At 44.7% G+C, this 18,195-nt stretch overlaps 1 protein-coding gene across 5 annotated transcripts; it reads right to left on the bottom strand.

Moving 5' to 3' along the window:
* Window positions 1–635: 635 nt before the first annotated feature.
* On the bottom strand, window positions 636–17,566 carry PASK (PAS domain containing serine/threonine kinase). Of its 5 annotated transcripts, none has more exons than XM_051782381.1 (17): window positions 17,047–17,566; window positions 15,884–16,119; window positions 14,660–14,830; window positions 13,402–13,542; window positions 12,707–12,841; window positions 11,739–12,026; window positions 11,264–11,363; window positions 9,542–9,716; window positions 7,334–8,214; window positions 6,556–6,737; window positions 5,926–6,093; window positions 5,035–5,160; window positions 4,303–4,437; window positions 2,671–2,870; window positions 2,020–2,249; window positions 1,311–1,444; window positions 939–1,053 (listed from the first exon to the last, which is right to left on the bottom strand). In XM_051782381.1, the coding sequence occupies exons 1-16, from the start codon at window positions 17,216–17,218 to the stop codon at window positions 1,335–1,337; spliced, it is 3,450 nt and encodes a 1,149-aa protein (XP_051638341.1). In that variant the 5' UTR covers window positions 17,219–17,566; the 3' UTR covers window positions 939–1,053; window positions 1,311–1,334. The 5 variants fall into 5 exon arrangements, with proteins under 5 accessions (XP_051638342.1, XP_051638341.1, XP_051638344.1 ...); XM_051782384.1 differs by lacking the exon at window positions 2,020–2,249 and adding an exon at window positions 1,896–1,972; XM_051782382.1 differs by lacking the exon at window positions 2,020–2,249 and having other exon boundaries at window positions 636–1,053.
* Between the last annotated feature and the right edge of the window lie 629 nt (window positions 17,567–18,195).

Here is an 18,195-nt window from a genome sequence, read left to right as displayed (position 1 = left end):
CCGCCCTGTGGGCAGCGCCGGGGAACGGGGAGGAGCGCCGGGGTGGGAGCCGGGCCCGGCCTCCCCGGGCACGCAGGGCTGCCTCGCCCCGAGCAGAGCGGTACCGCGGGCCGAGCGCCGTGCCCGCTGCCCATGGCCCGCAGAGGCGATGCCCGGGTCACCTTCCCCGCCCGGGCCGGAGCCGAAGCACAGCCCCAGCGCGGTGCTACAGAACACAGTGTACCGGGAAGGCAGCTAGTTATGTGTTCGGATGGAGACAGCAGAATCCAAAGCCGGACTCAGAGCTAATCTCTAGTAATTTACCTGGCTTTAAACTGAATCCTGTTGCTTCTCCGCAGAGCTGCTGTCAGACAGCAGCTGCAGCCAGGCAGAACTGCTGCCTCTCCCAGCACTTCCTCCCAAGCAGCCTAACCCTGAGCTGCATCCCAAAATGTTCCTGTTACCTGTGTCTCAATCAAATTCTCTCAGTTGAATCTATTTTTTCTTTCCAACATCTCTGTCTCATCAAAATCAAGGACTACTTTCCTGGATATAGAGAGGACTCTGACATAAAAAAAAGACATCACCACCCCACCCCCCCGCCCCCAAATCATGATTACATGTCTGTTTTTAAGGCTCCTTTGCGCACACAAACTCCAGAAAACACCCAGAGGTATTATCACTAATTTATTCATTCACTTTTTAGAAAGATACAAAAACTACATATAAAAAATAAAAGCAGACAATAAATATATATTCTGAGTTATGGACAATTTGAACAACGTTAAAATCTTGGCCTCACAGCTTTGAAGCTGGGTAAGAACACTAATAAACTGGGCACACATGGTTTGGGAACTATCCTGCTAACACAGTTCAGACTTCTATAAATCACTGCTGGATGAAGAAGCCTTCAGGAGGCGGTCTCACCTGGCTCAGCAGAGATGTACACCTCTTCCCAGGTGTAATCAGCCAGGTTCACGGGTTGCCGCAGCCAAGGATCCTCGGCTAGCACAGCTAGAGTCGTGCGCTCCTCTGGAAGGGGGTGCAGAAGCCCAGCCATGAGATCCATGAGACCTGGGCAGAGATAGCAGAGGGATGGCTCAAGATGTATTTTAGGCAGCCTGGGAATGTGAGATATGGTTTATATTCAAAGACTGACAAGTTGCCCAAACTCTGCTGCACTGAGCAGCTTTTGAAATCATCACAGAGCACACTGGGGAGCTTCTTTTCAGGCTTCCCCTTTGCTCGTGGTGAAAAAACACTGCTTATACTTTCCCACTCCTTTAAAAAAGAGATCAGCTCCTTTAAAAAGGCAAATGGAAAGAGCTCACCATCTGACACAGGGCGAGGAGGATTCAGGACAGCTGCCAGGGCCTCCTCCAGCTCACAGAAGGGATTCTCCCCAAGCACCAAGGTGTAAAGGGTGATGCCAAGCGACCACATCTCCAGCTCGGGGCCATGGTACCTGTGCAGAGATAAGCTTGCCTAAACTCAGATTGCAAGTATATACCTATCTGCAAAAGAAAGTAAAAAGAAAAAAGGAGGTTGGCAGCCCTTTTTCCCAATTTTTATTTTAACATAGGAAGTTTGTGAGAATTCTAAGCAGTTTCTCATGTGTTTGAGGAGTCTGCATTATCCTTCTCCAGGAAATAAAACCACCACAGAATGGCCAAACAGTTTCTGTTGATGAGTGTGTGAAACATGTACCCAGACTGCCACACACGTAAGCTGGTGACAAGAGAACTTACCCCTACAACTTCTTCACCATAAGCCAAAACTATCAAGTAAATATTTAACTGGAAGAGCAAACAGGTCCCCCCAGCCCTTTCAAAACAAAAGAATTCCATCTGAGAAAACGTGACAGTTCCTTCACACAGTAACAGGGAGAACTCCCAGGGAAGAGCTGCTCGCTTCACCTTCCATCTCATTCCCAGTGGGAATTACCTCTCCTCCTGGCATTGCTTCTTCCCCCCACTCTGTTATGAGGAGCTGCCTGAAGGACCAATGAAAACAGCAGTGAAGTGGGAGCAAGATACGTACAGGCACATCCAATCACTGCAGGTACCACCCTGGGATGGGGAGTCTTCCTTGTGGAGCAGGTACAGGACTGCCAGCTGCTAGGTACAGAGTACTTGGAGAGGGAAAGAAGGGGGAAAAGACAGCCAAGATTCAGGCAGCACATCCAAAACAGCAGCAAGAGAAGTTGCAAAGGAAGAATCCTCGAGTCCCAAGGAGCACAGAAATCAGTGGGGAGATGACCAAGGATTAAACTGCAAAAATTCAAGTACAGGGAAGCACGTAGGAAAGGAGAGAACACTCAAGATGAGAGTGTGAGAATACGAGGCACAGACACGCAAGGCAGGTGCTATTGACAGCAATACTTGATTACACCACCTCTCTAAAAGAGCAGCTTTTGGTGGAGAAAGCCTGACAACAGACTTAGAAACAACTTTGTACATATTCAAGCTTTTACAACTGTTTTCTGTCACCACAGTGCCCTACTTTGTATGCACTCAAACTTTCACAAGCGATTTCTGTCACTGCAGTGCCTTGAATCTTGCTGCAGTTCCCTGTGGTTGGATACTCTAGCAGAGTTCCAACGGCACAGCAACTTGGCTTCTCTGTTCCAGCCCTGCACACATGGGTTTTTGGTGTGATGGCACAAAAATAACTTTTCAGAGGGTTACATACGGTTTGCCAGACAGCACTTCTGGTGAGCAGTACTCAATTGTCCCACAGAAGGTATAAAACAATTTCCCAGGTTCCAGGTAGGCAGCTGAACCAAAGTCCACTAATTTAATTGTGAAATCTTCAGCAATGACAATGTTTTCATCCTTGATATCTCTGTGAAGGATGTTCCTGCAGTGGAGATACCCAACAGCTGAGACAAGCTGAAAGAGGAGCAAAGAACTAGGTGTTACTACACAGAGGTGTCCTGGATAATCGATGTGGCATCGCAGTATTCCAAGAGTCGCATTTTGGCTTGTTTTGACACCATCTAAACAAGATATACATCCTAATTATGGTAACTGGAAATGATCCCAGGTCCGCCTGTCAGCATTGCTGCAGCGGGTGCTGCAATGCTCTTGGGAGAGACAATTACAAAAGGCTTTGCTTGCTCTCCTCTCACAAATGTGCAGGAGGAGGGGATGCTGCAGTCATGATGTGATTGGGGTTTTTTTTTGGTGAGAAGCTTCAGAACTCACTGCTACAATCCTGCAGGTTACTCTATTTTTATCCCAGCTTCGTTTGGAGGGTCTTTTGGCTTCTCCAGAAGGATATTACTGTGAACCTCCCATACTGCAGGATGACAAAGCATTTAAGAGAACAGTTTGGTATAAATAATACAGTCGCTCCCAAATTCCATTCCTCTTCCTGCACAATTCATGCACTAGTGCCATAATTAAGGACAGCATCAGAATGATACCACCTTGGAGACATTCGTGATCCTTGCAACGCATTTAACAAGAAAAGCAGATGGCTGAGGGAGAAAAGTTTCTATTTATAATCCTCTGCAGAGAAATGCTGTACAGATCTGAGAGAACAAGGCAGCCCTACAAACTGCAGGCTGGGTTAGGGAAAGGGCTGAACCATCACAAGGCTAAGGGGACATCAACACTCCAGGTGAGGGGAGGGTGGGCACAGCAGGGATGTGGGGGAGGTGAGCATGTGCACAACTATTCCTGCATACCACAGAGCATGGAATTTACTCCAAAACTCATGAGGGGGAGTTACTTGGGGACTGCTGCTGCGGTTAACTCACTGAACAAAGGACAATTCAGCTCTCAATCACCTACTGGGCAAGCTCCTGACTCACAGGAAAACTACCCTGGTTACTTTGTGTTATGCCACTCTAAAATCCAAGAGAACTTCTTGATTTAAAGAACAGAGCCCTATACCCCTGTAACCAATCTAAACAAAGCAGTGAACTAAGTGAAAACGTGGCTTTTTGTGGAGCTTGGGGCAGCTTCTGTGAGCTTTCTTCCTCCCTCAGAGAAAATGTGACTACTACATGAATGGCATCCTGGTGACAGGGGCTGTGTTCTGCCCCAGTCACAGCTGAGGGGCCATGGCTCCACTGGAAACCCTTACAGGCAGTAAGGTCCTGCAAAGGCTTCTCTGTTACAAGTTTCTAGGCAAACCTTAACGAGGGTTCTTCAGGCAGCATTTCAATCAGTCCTACAGACTAACGAGGAAAGGTTCTGCAGGTATTGAACATGACTCCAATTCAGCACACCAGCTGATCAGCCTGTATGAAGTGAAACAGGGCCCTGGTTCTTATATTAGCCAAATCTTACCTGCATGTAGCATTTGTGTTCTCACCTGTCTGAATATATAACTCGCTAATGGCTCATCCAAGTTGGGCTGATTATCAATGAATGTGAAGAGATCCAGACCCGAGCCATGCTTCTCCATCACCAGCTGGAAAAAGCATTCATTTTCAAATACATCCAGCACCTATAAATAACAGACTGGTTTAATCATGTGCTTCATCCTCAAACAGCCTTTTTTTTTTTTTTTAATAAACACTGCTCTCCTCTTGGAGATTTAATTGATGTATATTATAATCTTCAAAGTCTCATTTCACTGAGCACAAACATTTCTTGAAGAGAAAACAGAGCTAAAACCAAGAGCAGAATTAAACCTAAGAGGAATTTGCTTTCTGAAGAAAAAAAAAGCAACCCCAAAACCAAAACCAACAACCCCAAACCAAACAGGACGAAGCAAGACATGTATCCAGATTATTTACTGAAGTTGTACATGTTCAGATGTGACATCACACTTCTGAGATACGCATATTATCATCTTGAAATAGTGTATAGGCTTTTTTTCTGTTAAGAGTCACATCTTCAGATCAGTTTGGGGTAAAAGTGTCAAAGCAAGCGATAGTCTGCTGTGACACACACTCCTAAACAAAGCAGGACAGATAGGTTCCTTTCTTTCCTGAAAAGGCAGATTCAGTGCAGGAGACTTCACTCCTGAAGAGGAACAGGAGACACCAAGTATTCAAATGAACCACCTGATGCAAACTGCATTCACTCCAAGCCACTGTACCTTAATGATACTGGGGTGCTGCAGCTTCAGCAGGATTGCAATTTCTTGAGTGACTCTCCCCAGCTCAGGATCATCGACCCAGCAGTCCTCCAGCACCCTCTCCTTCCAGATGAACTTCACGACAACCTACACAGACAACAGCATTCAGCATCGCCTGCAAAAGCACCGCTTTGAGTGTCAGGTGAGTTAATCTCCAGGAACTCAGTCACTCATATTACTAGAAGGATAGAAGCAACCCAATGTGAATAGCTACAGTATCTTTAAACACCTTTAAAGTAATTTAATCCTGGAAGCCAAATGATGCACATAAATGCACGTATTTATCGCTGTTCTGAATTCCAAAGGCTTTGACAGGCCAGCTGTCTTATCAACCAGTTACAGCAGCAGTGGCACAGGGGTACAATGGAGGGAAATGAGCACTTAACATCCATGCAGAGAAACGTGAGATACTTCTGCTGATACTTCTGCTGTAAAGAAGAGGGTCCCATAACATAAACATCTCTACTGCACATCCTTGAGTCATGGCAGGATAAAGACTTTGAGGTTTGCCATTTTCTTTAGTAACAGAAGATAAAAACCTGTAATTCTGTTTAGCTTATGTTAACTTCTTTCAACAGGTCCAATTAGCTACATTCATCAGTTCATTAGCTACATTCATCAGTTCATTAGCTCATTCTGCACCTGCTGTCTCCCATTCATACATCAATGCAAATATTTTGCTGTCCTGTTTCCCTGAGGTTTGCTTTCTCAGATTTCTGTTTAAACAAAGCAAAACCCCAAACTACAAAACAGAAGCTTTTAATAGTGCAGTGTTGACAGAATATGAACACTCTAACCTTTCAGTTTTCATCCTAAATAATTACTGCAGTAGAGCTAAAAGAAATACTTCACCTCCTGATGATCCTTCTTGCTCCTGGCAGTCCAGACAAAGCCAAAAGCGCCTTTGCCAATAAGACTGAGAGTGCTGTAATTTTTTGTGTATTCTCCCTCACATGCTCTTAATCCTTCAAGCTCTTCAGCTCTTCGGGAATTATTGAAAAGAGAAGTTGATCTGATGGCCTAGGTACATATATACAGGTTACAGTAGCAAGAAAACAAAATGAGCAAGCCACGGGATCACGTTTATAAAATGAATAAATACTGAAAAGAACAGACACATCTGCAGGAATTGCTAAAAGGAGAAATCTTTGGTTATGATAGCGACAACCATCACCAGACAAGTTAAGTACAGGTCTAATCTGCAGTACATTTCAATACACAGCAGTTCCTTGGAGTCTCCTGCAGTTTGGAACAGTGTTGTTCAAGTTGGAAAGGTAACTACACTAACCCGCACACCAGAAATGTTACAAAATAGCAATTTGAAACCTTTTCCTTTTAACATAAAAGTAGGAAAACAAAGAAACAGAAATATCCACCCCACCACCTCGCGACCTTAATTTGAAAAACTTTTTGACTTGAGCTTCAACTTAACAATCAAACAAGGAAAGAAATGCTCAGGTATTCAAAGATAGGATTTCTTACTTCTCCAAGACTGTTTGTAGAAAGATCAGCAACAGACTGGGCAGAGCTTGCTAGGCTGGAGAGCAAAAGCTGAGTCTTTGCTACAGCTTCCTTCTGGCTCTGTGAAAGGTCTTTCACCACCCAGACACAGAAAAGTACAGTGGGGTCCTGCAGTTCTGCACATTTCACCTCAAAGAGTATACCTGTAGGAACAGGTGAGGAAGTTAAAACGGTAGAATGCAACTTTAGTGTTTAGCAAGACCACAGACAAAATTCTGAGCTCTTAGCAAAGAGCTATTTATTTGGGGAACACCTGCTCACTAAAGAACCATCAGAGGGGCTGACACCAGCATAGCTGTTCTAGAGGTACCTATCAGCTACCTCCACAGCTCCCACCTCCAGCAGAAACTTTTGTCAGGGTCCAATTGTGATTATTCATTTTGTATTGTTATTCTAAATTACATAAAAATGGAGATTTTACAGCTTTACAGTGGATTTTTTACAGTGTATTTTCTGTTAAGAAAAAGTTATCAGGTTCAACCTTTTTAATTGTGTTTTAAGAATATTTCTGACTTTTAAGTAGGGATTAATTTCTTAATAACTTTGTATTTTATATTCATTTATACCACCTTTTCTAATATCCTCTGAATAGACTTAAATAGACTGATTTTTCTTCTAGATGCTTCTTCCTTCCTCTCCACTGTGAGCTTCTAACCAGAACTGTCTGCCTTCTGCAAAAATGTGGGTGAAAAACAGGACCCTGGTAAAAGTTTTGGGAAGGGGAGAAGATTTAACTTACTGAACTGTGAACCGTCTCTGTGACAGCAATTCCCAGCGTAGCTGCCTTCCAGAATCTCCCAGACCAAAGGAGCTGCTGGATTGAGCCTCCCTTCTCGTTTCACCGGGGTTGATGTTACTTTCCTCTCCATATTTTGCTGCCCCTGCAGCTGACCGAGTTCCTCAGGCCCCCCTTTGCCTCTCTGGGGGTTTCTGCCGGCGTCGTGCCCCACGCTTTCTGCAAGAGTTTTGGCTGTCTCAGGAAATGCTTTGGAGGATTCTTCAGAGTTTTGCAAATGCCCCTGGAAGGCCAGCCACCCAGAACCAGCTTCTGTGGCAACACCACTCAGCAGCTGCTTTGCTTGACCAGCAGAAAAAGTGCTGTTTGTCTCAGTTAGCATATTGGAGTCTACTGCATCAGACGAGCATGCTCCTACAAGAGCTGCAGCAATACCTAAAGAATTGTCTGAGTTCCCCTTGACACAAGTGTTCAGACCCAGTACCTCAAGACCAGAGCAAATACAGTTCAGTTCAGTGTCTGATTCTTTAACATCTTCAGAGGTTGTGGCAACTCCTGGTGCAGAAGCACTGTGACCCACTTTATTTGCTGGACAAACATCATAGACAGTATTTCTTTCATGTGCAAAGAAGGCTGGAGCATCATTTAGCAGGCAGTTTTCAACAGCAACCTGCTCAAGGCTGGAATGCTCTGCATCACACCTCGAGTTTGTTTTTGATGCCTGACCTGTAACCACGTGGCTTTGGAAGTCTTGTCTGCAGTCCAGTGCTGTCCCTGGCCATGGCTCATTCATTGTTGGTGTTCCAGGTGAGTTACAGGTAACAACAGAAGGCAGCTTCACTGGGCCATAGGATGAGGTGTTTAGAATGTCTTCTAGCCTAGAACTAACATGCAACCAGAGAGCATCTTTAGAGAATTATTTGATCCTGAAGTTTCCACTGTTCTACACTGTTCCACTGCTCTGATTGTGTCAAGGCAGGTTTTGGGATAAGGCTCTCTGGTGGGCTGACAGCCCATCAGTAAGCAAGGCTGTCCTCACTGCAAAGATTCAAAGCTGACAGCGACATCATGGTGCCAAAAGAATGAGAAAACTGTCCTGCTGTATCCTACCTACTCTTGTTACCATAGCCACTATTTAAAACCTGCACCAATTGTTTTAAATTGTTTGAAAGAAAAAGGTAGAAAGCTGTTGGCACAGGCATCCAAAATCCTAACAAATTTTCCAGATAAGAGCAGGTACACTCAAATGGCACTCTTTCCCTATGGATAATTTCCTTCTCTAGCTTAGCTTAATTTCTAAATATAGATCATAGATCGTTTCCCATCACAAAAAAAAAAAAAAGCCAGTACACATGGCATGATACTTCCAGTTCTGAGAACAGGAGATCCCTTTTCTGTCCAACAGGAGATGGATGTCCCCATCCATCAGTTTAACCAGGGTTCACTGAAGTCCAAGGTATTGCACAAGGTGTTTTGCAAACATCTCCATTAGTAAAAAAGCAGCGTAGAAAAACAATAAAGCAGAGCATTTACAACCTAAGTATGATATGAGAGACATAAATCCAGGAGAGCACCAAGAGTGGGACTGTCAGTCTCTTTAAAAAGCAGCAAGAACTGTGCTGGAATAGTCTATATCTTAAAATGGACAGTAAATACTGCTTAAAATTTGACTTACAGTAAACCATGAGCATCATATATGTACTTGTACAGAATTTCTAACCTTGTAACAGGAAAAAGACCTGGAAAGGTAGAATAAAAATGGCTGGACTTCAGTAACACAGTACCCTGTTTTAATGGATGACCTGACAGTTACACTGAGCACCAAAAAGAATAACATTTAGAATTCACGCCAGGTAATCTGGCTTCAGTGCAACACCAGCTTGAAGGAGATAAACATCCACTGTTTATGATGTAGAGAAGGCAGAGCCTAATTACCTTCCCTAGTCTGGGTGAAGCATTTGGTCCCCTTTAGAGCTGGAATTCCTGTAACTTTACAATGGTGAGTTGTGCAGATCCAAATAAAAACCTAAGGTAGGCAAAGCTCAGCCTGTCTTGCAAACAGCACTCAGATTCTAAAGACAGCAAAATGTGGAAGGCCCTTGTTGCACCTTCCCACAGACATCACACTGGTGAAAAAAACAGGTTTTGCTGGTGATTGCCACCACAGCTCTTCATTTTCCCAAGTGAATATGCAGTTCATGAAGTGCCTACCTATTAGTGGGGGTGGATGCCACTTCAGGAGGTGAGGGAGGAGAAAAGAAACTGGTCCCGTTCTTTTGTTTATTCTCATCATGTATTAATTTGTCACCCTTGTGTCTTTGTTCCAATTTCTGCTCTTCATCTCGTGACAGAAGGTGTGCTAAAGATGCAGCCAAGGAGCTGCTGTCTGTACCAAAGAGGAAACAAAACCATACCAACTTAACCTGTTATATTTAGTCTTCAGAGGCTATAGTGATTAAAAATAAACTTGGAACTGCCTCAGTCTGTCTTGTCCCTAAGGAATTGAGTATAAAAGGCTTGACTAAGGCAAAACAGTCCAAATATGAGCATTCCACTCTACTTCATTTTTAAAAATCATCACATGCAGCAATCTACATGTTTTAGGGCTGACAAAATTTGCTTTTCTATCAGAGCTCTTGGACAGGTATTGGTATCATGGGTTAGCTACTTGAGTTGAAGTTCAGAGACCTAAAAAAAGGCCAATAACACATAGAAACTGGAATTAAAATGATCATACAAATAGCAGCAGCAAAAAAAAAAAAAAAAAAAAAAAGTCCAAACCACACACAAACACTGTCCATTCCCAACACATAAAATTACAAGGTTTGTACTGGATTTATATAATTCACTGAAGCTGTAAGATAAAAAAAGTACACCATCTAAATATGTTTGAAAGAACAGGACACAAAGTTCTTTCGTTTTCCAGTGACAACAGATCAGAAGCGAAAACATGAGTTTGAAAGATGAAGTAAACCAAGTACTGTTGCTGCAGAAGAAAGTAATGAGCAACGAGATCTGAATCTGGAACAATCCTTCCATTAGTAAAAGCTGAGTGCCAACAATGCTTCCTCACTGAAGAAGTGAATTATTCCTAGATTAGTGGCATCATTTCATCAAGGAATTACCTAAGAAACCGTCTAGGAACTCTTCTTTGTTCCAGTGGGGTGTATTGGTTTCAATGCAGATGTGCCTTTCTAAGCAAAGAGAAAAAGAAAAGGGGGAAAAAAAGAAAAGGAGGAAAAAACAAGAGGAGACAAAAACAGCAGAAGAGATCTCCTGCAATATGGATGAAAGTGTGCACTTGTTCTCTGTGTCGGGTGAGCTAGCTGGAAAGACAGATTTGGAAACATGAGGCTTCCTTGCTTCTGTTTATTCCTGTTGTGTTTAGAGAACTATAATTTTGATAAATTTTTCATAAATGCAGCAAACTGCATCAGAAGAATATGTGATGCTTCCCTAACTGAAACACCACAGCAACATAACATTGAATATTAGCCAGCAACACAAGCCAATTCAGAAGAATATTAGATTTTTCCCTTAAAATATTGATCCTAAGCATCTACAGCCCTGCTGCAGTATAGTCACAAAAGCTGTATTTTACACATCTTAAAATACTGAAGGATCCTAGTAGGGGAGGGAGGGGAAGTGCTTGTTAAATATAAAGCATTCTCTATTGACAGTGTAACTTCCAACTTGGATATTCAGATTCATCTTCCTGGCAACAAAGAGAGAAGCACAATCTTAGGTGAATAATTCTCTTTACCTGAAGTTATAGTGGAAACCCAATTTAAAAACTGCATGGAGGGATGTTGCTTTTATGAAGAATGTCCCCATGTTTGCAGGTGAACCTCTAGTCCCTGCTCTTTCTCCCTTCCTTACAGCAGCCAGAGCCAGCTGGAGGGCAGGCAGCAACACCTTCAAAGAGGCACTCACCCTCTGTCCCCGTGGAGTCATCCAGAGGAGGGAAAGGCAAGGAACACTCACTGCTTCTCTCCATGTCGTTATAGAAACCGGGAATCAGGAATGTAATGTTCTAAAACAAAGAATGAAGCCTCATAAAGCTAAGCCAGCGCTCACAGAACGGGGGCAAATGCTAACAATCCATGTTCATGAACCCCATTGTCACGGATAGCCAGGCAAAAGTGATCCACAGGACTAAAGGAGAGCATAGGACTGTGCAGTTTGCTTTGGGCTACTTGAAATCCATACTTAGCCCCTCAGCACTGCAAGTCTTAGCAATTACAGCACGGGATTGGTGCTGTATCATCCCACACCTCACTTACTGAACATACGGAGCACAGAGGTTTTGTCACAGGCAACAAGGAGTGTAAAAGACAACTTCACAATTCCAATGGATATGCTGCCAGATGTAGCAGTCTTCTGGGAGGGTTTAAGCCTCTTATCTTACCTTTCCCAACAGTTCTTTCTTCTCATAACCAAAGAGCATTAAAGCAAAACTATCGTCGATGCCACAGATGATTCCATCTGACTGGACAGTAATAAGACCACTGATGGTGGAAAAAACCACAACTGTAGCAGAGTACTGATAGCCTGGGAGAGAGCCTTCTGTCTGCAGAATCCCATCCTTCTGCAGCCTTCCTTGGTCCTCCTCCAGAAGGCTGGCTTGCAGCTTTAAACTGAGAGGAAACACGTTACCCTCTCTGGATCGGCCTGCAGCTCGCTGGGTCCTGAGGTTCTAAATTAAAGCAAAAAAAAACCAACCAACCAAAACTCAAACAGAAAACCTCTAACTAACCAAATGTTTTTGCTTTATTCCAGTATTCATATAAAATGACACAGGAACTCTTAGGAAAAAGGAGCAGGAAAAGAAAAACAAACCGAACCTGCGAATATCAAAATGAACAATATCTGGTTTTCTAAGGATTTGGAACCCAGTGTTGAACTCCTAGATAAATATCTTGATGATGAGGACCAGCCCATACTGCAGCTTTTCAGCAAATTAAGCATTCAGGAGAAGGCCTCTTTAAACTCCCTAGATGCCCAGTTTCATGGCATTTGCAACATCTGGGTATTCTTTCACTCCTCAGACAGACATGATTAAAACAAACTAAAGAATTCAAAGGAACCTTAGAGGGCTTACAGAGACAGCAGAGTGTCTTAAAAAGCCACAGTACTGGAGAAAAGTGTCTTTCACCAGGACAGATTCCACAGTGAGAGGTCAAGGCTTGGTCTCATTCCTAGTTAGGAACTCTTCAGACAGCAGCTCCACAAATAAGCAGCAAACCCTTTTCCAGGGGAATTAGGGTTCTCTCTGAAAAAGCTCTTCTCTGTTACATGAGGAGGGAAAATGGCATGCACACATGTGTTCCAAGTGGGAAGGCTATGGAAGAAATAAGGTTGGTGCTTATACTGTACCTTTGGGATTTTTTTGCCTAGAGGAGGGATCTGCACAGAAGGAATCAGGTCCTTTATGTGGAGCCCAACTACTTCTTCCAATGTTGGGTAGCCATGGAGATGGGCAAAAAGGAGGTCACATGATGTAATCTCCCCCTTGGGAAGAAAATTTACAGGACTGTTAAAACTTTAGCATTTTAGCCACAGTCCACTCAATCCTTTGACAACGGTTTCTGCAAACATCTAAGCAATGGAAGGAAATTTCATTCTGCAGTCCCTTGGTGGACACAACTCACTCAATAAAAGCAGACACAGCATAATGCAATACTCTGACATCACTGTGCAGGGAGCCTGCCCTTTTCCTGGGGGAGAGGCAGAGGAGTCCAGCACTCCTCACAGAACTGTTCCTCAGCAAGCTGATCCCTTCACAAGAGCACCCACACCACAAATAACCAACCCCCGGCCAAACCAACACTGCCCAAGTGTAAGATGTCCCTGAGGAGAGACAGCATAACTTCATGTGGGTTGCAAAACACATCAAGGAGAGCCACATGGGAGATCCATGCCCAGGCCCTGCGTGCACAGTCCCGGTTTCAGGCACTGCTATGGGCACAGCCCGTGTTCACAGTCACCTGTGCCTGCTGCCTTTTAGATACGTTCAGCTCACACATAAACTGGTCATCACAACGTCATTTGATTGTTAGGACAACACTCACGTCAGCCCTGAAGCAAACAGAAGCTGAAAGTCTCTCCACTGGTTCCAGCACAACCACACAGCGCTGGGTGTCCTTGCTTCTTATTTGCCTCTGCCAGACTGAGACAGGGATCCTCTCGTTGAGGTGGCCTCTAACATCCATCTGTCCCCAGGAAGCAGAGATGGAGACACCACTTACTCAGACTGTGGTTACTTAGCAAGAATTTCAAAGAAGAGTAAGGTACTGAGGCAAGATATCTCCCTGTCACTGTTAGAAAAACATTGTTTCTCGGCTACTTCCTATTATTTTATGAGAAGAAACACAGTTTTAACATAGAGATGAAAAGGTTTGAAAATAAATCACTGATCATACACAAAATGTTACTTGTATATCATCTCTCCCTGCCTGAGGAAGACTAAAGGCATTTCCTTCAGCCACTCTAACACCTTGCATTCAGTGAGAAGTGCCTCTCAGAGAAGCCTCTCAGGATGCCCAGTGGTGCAAATGAACACTCCACGTTAGTAACATAGTTCTTACTTTGAGATGCAAAATCCAGTGGTTTAACTTCTTACGGGAGCAGATTCTTCTCAGATCAGAAAGTGTTTATTTATCTTATAGCCTGCAAGGTTTATATCAAGCCTTTTATGAGATTTTGACAGAATGGGTTTATGAATTAGACAGTGACTCCTATAAAGTACTTGGAATGGCTTGGAATTAGTGCCTTTACCAGATATTTGATTTTTATCTTGGGTTTCACTGAATCAAACTTTTGTTTTTTTCTTTCCCCCCATATCCAGCTGAAGATTCAGGAAGATAAAGCTCTAAGATACTGACAATTTCAGTACAAAAATAACACACCAGGAAGAATATGAGCTCATTTTCCAAGGATTTTCTACTGACAGCTCACAACAGTAGCAAAAGAAAATAGTTTTGAGACATTTCTCATGCAGTTCTCTTATAAGCAACCCCATTCTAGGAAAAATATCCATTCTATTCTTTTGCACAAACTATGGTGTTTTGGCACAGATATTTCACTGGTTTGTAACTTTATAATATGCACCATGCAATTTAAGACAATTTATAATATATTTTTAAGGACCACACAACTGGGAACTTTTCCATAATAGACTTTTTCCATGTTAAGCAATTATATTGATTTAAAGGTTTTTTTAAAATCTAATGTGCTTTAAGTTCTGATTTGGTCAAGTCATGGTTTAAAAGTTTGCAGATGTGGGAATTCAGAGATGGTGGGGAATATTCCCTTGAACATTTCACGTACCACAGTTCCTGAAACCACCGATGACCATTCATAAGTTCCTAGGTACTCCTCACCCACAGCTTCCCACACCTCTTGACTGGGTTTGGATATCAAGTGGGACAGCTTTTGACCAATGAGTTCCTGACTACTGCACCCAAGCAGCTTGCAGGCTCGATCATTAGCCACTAAGATCTAGAAAAAAAAAGCAAAACAGAAAAAACCCAAACCAACACAAAGAATAAAAGCTGTAAGTTTCGTTAATAAACCATCATGTCCTCAGGTTGCTGCTTTAATGTCTTGTAATATCCTTTCCTCTTAGTGAAAATGGAGTGGTTCTTTAGAATTCTGAGTTCATTAAAGCTTCTTACTCTAGGACATATCTTCTTGGTTAGGAAGTTTTGAGACACTGTTTTCTTTTAACTGTAAATCATTACATCCATGGAAGTAAAACTACAAAGCTGTACTTGCAAGCAAAGCCTGGGCAAGCCATAAAATCCTGTCCAGCCTCTAAAGTGTGCAGTGATTATACCAGCCATGACACACTTGAGTCTGTGTTCACAGAGCAAGTCAGGATTAAATGCCTTTAAGAGGGGTAAACCCAAACTGCCAGTTCAAGCTAAAAAATGTCACAGATCTTTAAAGTTGTCAGGATTCAATTTTAGATTCCTTTCAGGACAGAAAAATACTTCCCAACATAAAAGGCATATTTACTGGGGCAGATAAAGAGACCTTGTGCTACCACAAACACATCCCAGGGTTGGTACTTTACATAGAGGAGGCTTGAAGCACATTTTGCTTTTTCTTTCTTCCCTCATGCCACTTTACAGCTGCATTCTTATGGAATCATAGAATCACAGAATAATCTGGGCTGGAAGGGACCTTAAAGACTATCCAGTTCCACTCCCCTGCCATGGGTAGGGATACTTTAGAACAAGTTGCTCCAAGCCCCGTCCAACCTGGCCTCGAACACTCTAGGAATGGGGAGCCCACCTCCCTGGGCTGTTTGAAAAAAGACTCAAGACATCCATGCTTCTGCCATTGTATTGTATATTTTGCTAACTACAACCTGCAATGGAAATAAACTCGTCGTCAGCCTTTAGAAGACTGCTGAGCTGGAGCAGACTGCAAAATGCCTTCATAGCACTCCGATTACACGTAGGAATAACAGTCATTTTAGCCTGTCTGATGTCATACAGCCTGCACCAGTTACAGAGAGCTGAGTGCAGCAGGCAGTCCTGCAAATACCTCTGTTGTGCTGGCGTCCACGGTGAAGATGGCTTTGTTTGGGTTGCGTGCAGCAGCTGTGAGGTGCTGGCTGGATTCCTCCACAGCAGGGGCATGCAAAAAGGAGCAAGAAGCAGAACTTCCAGTGGAAGCAGAGAGAGAGGTGGAATCCCACTGAGCCCATGAGTTACCAGTTTTGCTGGAACAAATGTTACGAGCTGTCAGTGAAGACAAACAGTAAGAGCTCCATTTCTCCCCTAGGAAAAGAGAAAGATCAGCAATGTAGCTGTAACCGTCCAGGAGTGTCAGAGGAATGAATTAAAAAAATAAAACAGACACACTTCTAATAAATGTATCTTTTGGAATCACAGCCACTGGAACGTGTAAAATCAGTCCACAGATTAAAAAAATTTGCCAAGATCCATAAGTTTCAACCAGACTAGTTAACTTTCATTTTTCACTTAGCAGATTTTAAAATGTTTTGAAATCTTTCAAATGAAAAATGAAATGGTTATTAAATAATTGCAGTAAACGCTCAAGCCCTTATTAAACACTGCATTTGTCAGAAGCCAGTTATTTAGCTGTTCACACCGAAATACCTGAGCTCACACCAACGTTTCAAGCTACACAACGCCAAGTGATTGTACTAAAATTTTCAAAGGTTCTGCCTGTAAAGAACATTTCTCTAAGAGGGGGCATAAGCAGCCAAACACCATCACTCCAATCCCAAATCAGTAAGGAGCTTTGAAGGTTTAGCAGTACTGGAAGAAGCATTATGAACAACTCATCAGAAGGACATTTCTGATTTTATGCAGTGCACATAGCATGAACATACCACGATAAAACAAGGAGACCTGTATCTGAACACACCGACAGAATCCAGCATAACAACATCTTTCTCCTCATTTGAAAATCTTTTGTGGTTTAGATAATTATAGAAGATGGCAAGGTGGTCCAATATGGCAGGCAATAAAAGTTGCCCAGGGACAAGTACAAGTGCAGAGCACCTATCTAGTAATGCTTTCCCTGTAAACTCTCCCAGCCTGCAGTAATCCACAGCTCAGGTGCTTACTGAACAAGTGTATCCTGGCGGATACTTAATGCTGTCACCTCTAGGTTTGGGGAAGGGGAGGAGGAAGATCTGAAAGCTTCATGGAAACTCAATCTCACAGTACAATGCTCACCAGACAGAGATGCTCTAAGCCGACAGAGTCTAGAGAGACGACTTTTCCTCCTCTTGTTGCCCCAGGGGTAGGATCTACTTAGCTTATCAGAATCATTCAAGCAAGTAAGGACTAAACCCGCCGATGAAGGCAGAAGGCCTCCTTCAGAGGCGCTAAAAGCCTTGGCTGCCATGATCACGCTCTGGTTGCCACGCCGCACCCGGGGAGCTGCAACAGAAACAGAGGGAACTGGATCAGCCTGGCGGGCTGGCACTGACGCTGACAGGAGCGGTGCCCTCGAGCCAAGGCACAGCCCTGAGTGTTACAGCAATGCACCCGTTCCTGGCGTGTCCTGATCGGTGTTTGCTCTGAGCGGCGACTCGGCTGACTTATGGTTCTGCCCTGGTGGTGTAGGACACCTGTGACCGACGTGTTTCTGCCAGATCTAGTGAGCACCCACCCAGCACCCTCTCCCCGTTCTGGGCGGTTTTAAAAGCAAAAGCTTTGGTACTCTGGGAAGTCACGTCCAGTTTTGAATCAGCAAGTGCGGCACAGCCTCCCTCCCCCACTCCCCCAGAGCGCTGCCCGGGCCCCCGCGGCCCCACCAGGACAAGACAGCACGGCACGGCCCGGCACGGCCCGGCACGGCACGGCACGGTCCGGTGCGGTCCGGTCCGGCACGGCACGGCACGGCACGGCTCGGCTCGGCACGGTCCGGTCCGGTCCGACCCCCGCGCTCAGGCCGCCGCCACGGCCGCAGGGCGCCAGGGGGCGGGACACAGCGGCCGCGTCAGCCAATAGGCAAAGGCGTTGTGAGAATGGCACGGAGGTGAGCCAATGGAACGCCAGCGCGGGAGAAGGCAAAAGAGATTTGTGTCTCCCGCCCTCCCTCCCCTTCCCCGCCGCCGCCGCCGCCGCCGCCGCCGCCGCCGCCGCCGCCGCCGCCGCCGCCGCCGCCGCCGCCGCCGCCGCACGCGGGGCCCCGCGCCCCGGGCTGCCGGCCCGGATCAGCACGGCCGACCTGCTCCAGGGGCGGAAGGCTGCAGGTGGGCAGCGATCCTCCGAAGGATTTGTAGGCAGAAGCGCGCAACGCGTCTGGCCTGAGGCGCTGGTGGGGAGGAAGGAGGTCCCCGGACACCTCCCGCCCCGCCCGCGGGGAACTACAGCTCC

The sequence above is a fragment of the Manacus candei genome, unplaced genomic scaffold (assembly GCF_025592945.1).
Source record: "Manacus candei isolate 608988 ecotype Guabito, Panama unplaced genomic scaffold, ASM2559294v1 h1tg000015l, whole genome shotgun sequence".
Classification (NCBI taxonomy): Eukaryota; Metazoa; Chordata; class Aves; order Passeriformes; family Pipridae; genus Manacus; species Manacus candei.
This window is presented reverse-complemented; position numbering and strand designations above follow the sequence as displayed.